This window comes from Montipora foliosa, chromosome 6, assembly GCF_036669935.1.
Source record: "Montipora foliosa isolate CH-2021 chromosome 6, ASM3666993v2, whole genome shotgun sequence".
Classification (NCBI taxonomy): Eukaryota; Metazoa; Cnidaria; class Anthozoa; order Scleractinia; family Acroporidae; genus Montipora; species Montipora foliosa.
The window spans coordinates 47,485,163-47,487,662 of NC_090874.1; the positions used below are offsets into that span (position 1 = coordinate 47,485,163).

Consider the following 2,500-nt stretch of genomic DNA (forward strand, 5'->3'; position numbering starts at 1 on the left):
TCGCAAGTTCCCTCGCAAGTTCCCTCGCAAGTACACGCAAGTCGCAAAAAAAAACATTTTTTTTAGTCTGATTGGTCAACCAACTTGCGTTGACTTGGGTTGGGTGGCCAAACGGTGAAAAACTTGCGTCGACTTGCGGGAAAATTTGATCTCGACCAAAGTGAGCGGAAGTCATCGCAAGTCAACGCAAGTGCACGCAAGGCCTGGCCAAACGGAGTCGCAAGTAGATGCAAGTTGTGAACTTGCGTCTACTTGCGAGTCCGTTTGACCAGGGCTTTAGCAAGGCTTTTTTACGGCAACAATTACCGCTGTTGGGGTGTGTTTTGATCTGCTCAAGTACGCTTTCGGGAGGAATGAAATTATACACATGTCACAGTCTAGACTTGAGAACACATAAAAAAATATAAAAACCGAAGCTTCCACCGGAAAATCAAACTTTAAACTAAAGTTAGCCAGCGAAATAAAACGTGGATGGATTCCTCAAACCTGAAACCTGACTGCTAGATTGTCTGTTCGGATCTGTCACTTTACCAAGGAGGAATTCAAGCGGGATCTTCAGGTATGACATTCGCTTCATACTGAAATCTCGGTCAACCAGTCCAAAGTATCATTATATTGGAGCGAGAAAACTGAATCATGCAATGTATAGACGACTTAGAAAGCCACGGTAGACAGATTAAACTTGATTTCCAGGCGTTTATTTCACAGCAATGAGCGTGGGATAGCACGTCACTGCAAACTCCCTTTCACTTTGTAAAACACTTGCAAAACTCACAGATAAAACCCTGTTTAACGACCACCAAGTAAATCTGCTCTGAAAGCGGAGCCAATATCAGTACAATTAAGATTCAAGTCTACAAAGTATTGCTGCCCTCGCTTGTGTTTTCCTTGTTTACATCTAGAACATCTTGTTATCCGGAGAAATCCTTGACTATTGCATGTCATAGCCTCGTTTGCGTACACAAAAGCAAAGATGGCGTATTTCAATTTTTGAAGCGTTATTGTTGGCTATTTAAACACATTAAGCCGAAATGAGTTGCCAAGTTTGACAATACGGGTAAAGAACTTTCGATTCAGAGAAACTTTTTGTAGGCCTTACTTTCCCTTTAAATAAAATTACCCTGCTAAAATGTCCCCGCGAAAAAACGGAGGGTAACAAAACGTAACAAGTGGCGATTACTGTGGACGCTTTGCTGGAACGGCGTACCATTATGATGCCATCTCAATTTTTAGTTTCTAATTGAAGTGCGCGGGACTTATGCTAGCGTTATAAGGAATTTTGAACCCCCGAAATTGCTGGGCATAAAACCGAGAAAAATCACTTTTTTTTTCTTTTTCATTTTTTTATGGTGAGAACTTTGCGTCGGTATTTTCTGAGATCTCGGCAGCCTACCTATTGATTTTCTTATCATGTTTGTTGTCTGTTGACAGTCCCATCCATCGGTGGCGAACCGCCTTCACACCAGATTCCAGGCCTGGTTAAGTAAGTGGGTGGAAAGCAATGTGTCAAGTGACCAGGAGAGTAGATGCCGTGACTGGCTCCTTGGGCGGATAGATGGGCTCCATCCCTGCACCACAACTTGCGACACGATCGCGAACGCGGTCATTAAACACAACAAATACTCCGTAAAATGGGAAGAGAACAGAAGGGACAAACAACAAGAGGTTGGACAACCGGTCAATAAGGATGGCGAACAGAATCCCGCCTCATAGGAGTGAACAAACTGTACAGTTCTTATCATAATATAGTGTTAAATAGGTAAAGTTGTGTAGAGTAATCGACAAAGATGGCGTGACAGATGAGGCGTGACACCATTAATAGCGTTTCTCTGATTTGGCAACTTCTGGAATCTCTAACACAATTTGGCACTTTTCATTGTGACGGTGCGATGACCAAAACCACGCAGCATTTTGTCCTTGGTTCCCTTTGGAATTTCTGTACTGAAAATCAAGTAGTTAAAGCAATGGGCTTCTTTTCAGAGTTTAAGCTGTCAGTTCTAACGTAGTTATTTCATTCAAACTCTGCAATCACAAGCGATAAACTTTCGAAGTCTGCTCGGGGTGATTTGTAAACGAAAATACACAGATAGTACGCGTCAAGACCCTTCAACTGAACTGAGAAAAACGTGTCTTGTTTTGTGAAAGTACGTTTTTGGAGTTTGTAAAAGGAGACTTCTTTGCCACCTGTAAATACGTAAAATATTCCTTGAGGTACCCTACGAGAAGTTGGTTTCTCTCCCGAGAGAGACACCAGTGCGAGCAACCATTAGTTTGTTTGAGTGAGCCGCCGTCCAACGCCAAGGACGAATAATTTATAGTTGAAACTTTTTTTGGCGCTTGCGCTACGTAAGTGCTGTGTATGATCAAGGGGGACAAATTCCATGTTTTTCTGCGAAGTAAGACGAAGTGATGTCAAATGCATCACGTGGGGCGTGACGTACTTCGCACGTGATCGATAGAAAATCTAACGGTTGCTCGCAGTGGTTTCTCTCTCGGGAAG

The 2,500-nt window shown here is 42.8% G+C and overlaps 1 protein-coding gene and 1 long non-coding RNA gene across 4 annotated transcripts in view; one reads left to right on the forward strand and one right to left on the reverse strand.

The window, feature by feature from the left end:
- Nucleotides 1–2,500, reverse strand: part of LOC138007518 (uncharacterized) — a 318,730-nt gene that overhangs the window by 261,994 nt on the left and 54,236 nt on the right. The gene's annotated exons all lie outside the window — the stretch shown is intronic.
- The window catches only part of LOC138007511 (paired amphipathic helix protein Sin3a-like), a 37,812-nt gene that overhangs the window by 33,659 nt on the left and 1,653 nt on the right, over nucleotides 1–2,500 (forward strand). For all 3 annotated transcript variants that reach the window (XM_068854476.1, XM_068854478.1, XM_068854477.1), the window contains exon 33: nucleotides 1,432–2,500. This exon is cut by the window's right edge and continues 1,653 nt beyond it. In XM_068854476.1, the coding sequence (XP_068710577.1) occupies nucleotides 1,432–1,713 (282 nt within the window). In that variant the 3' untranslated portion in view covers nucleotides 1,714–2,500. The remainder of the gene's footprint in view (nucleotides 1–1,431) is intronic.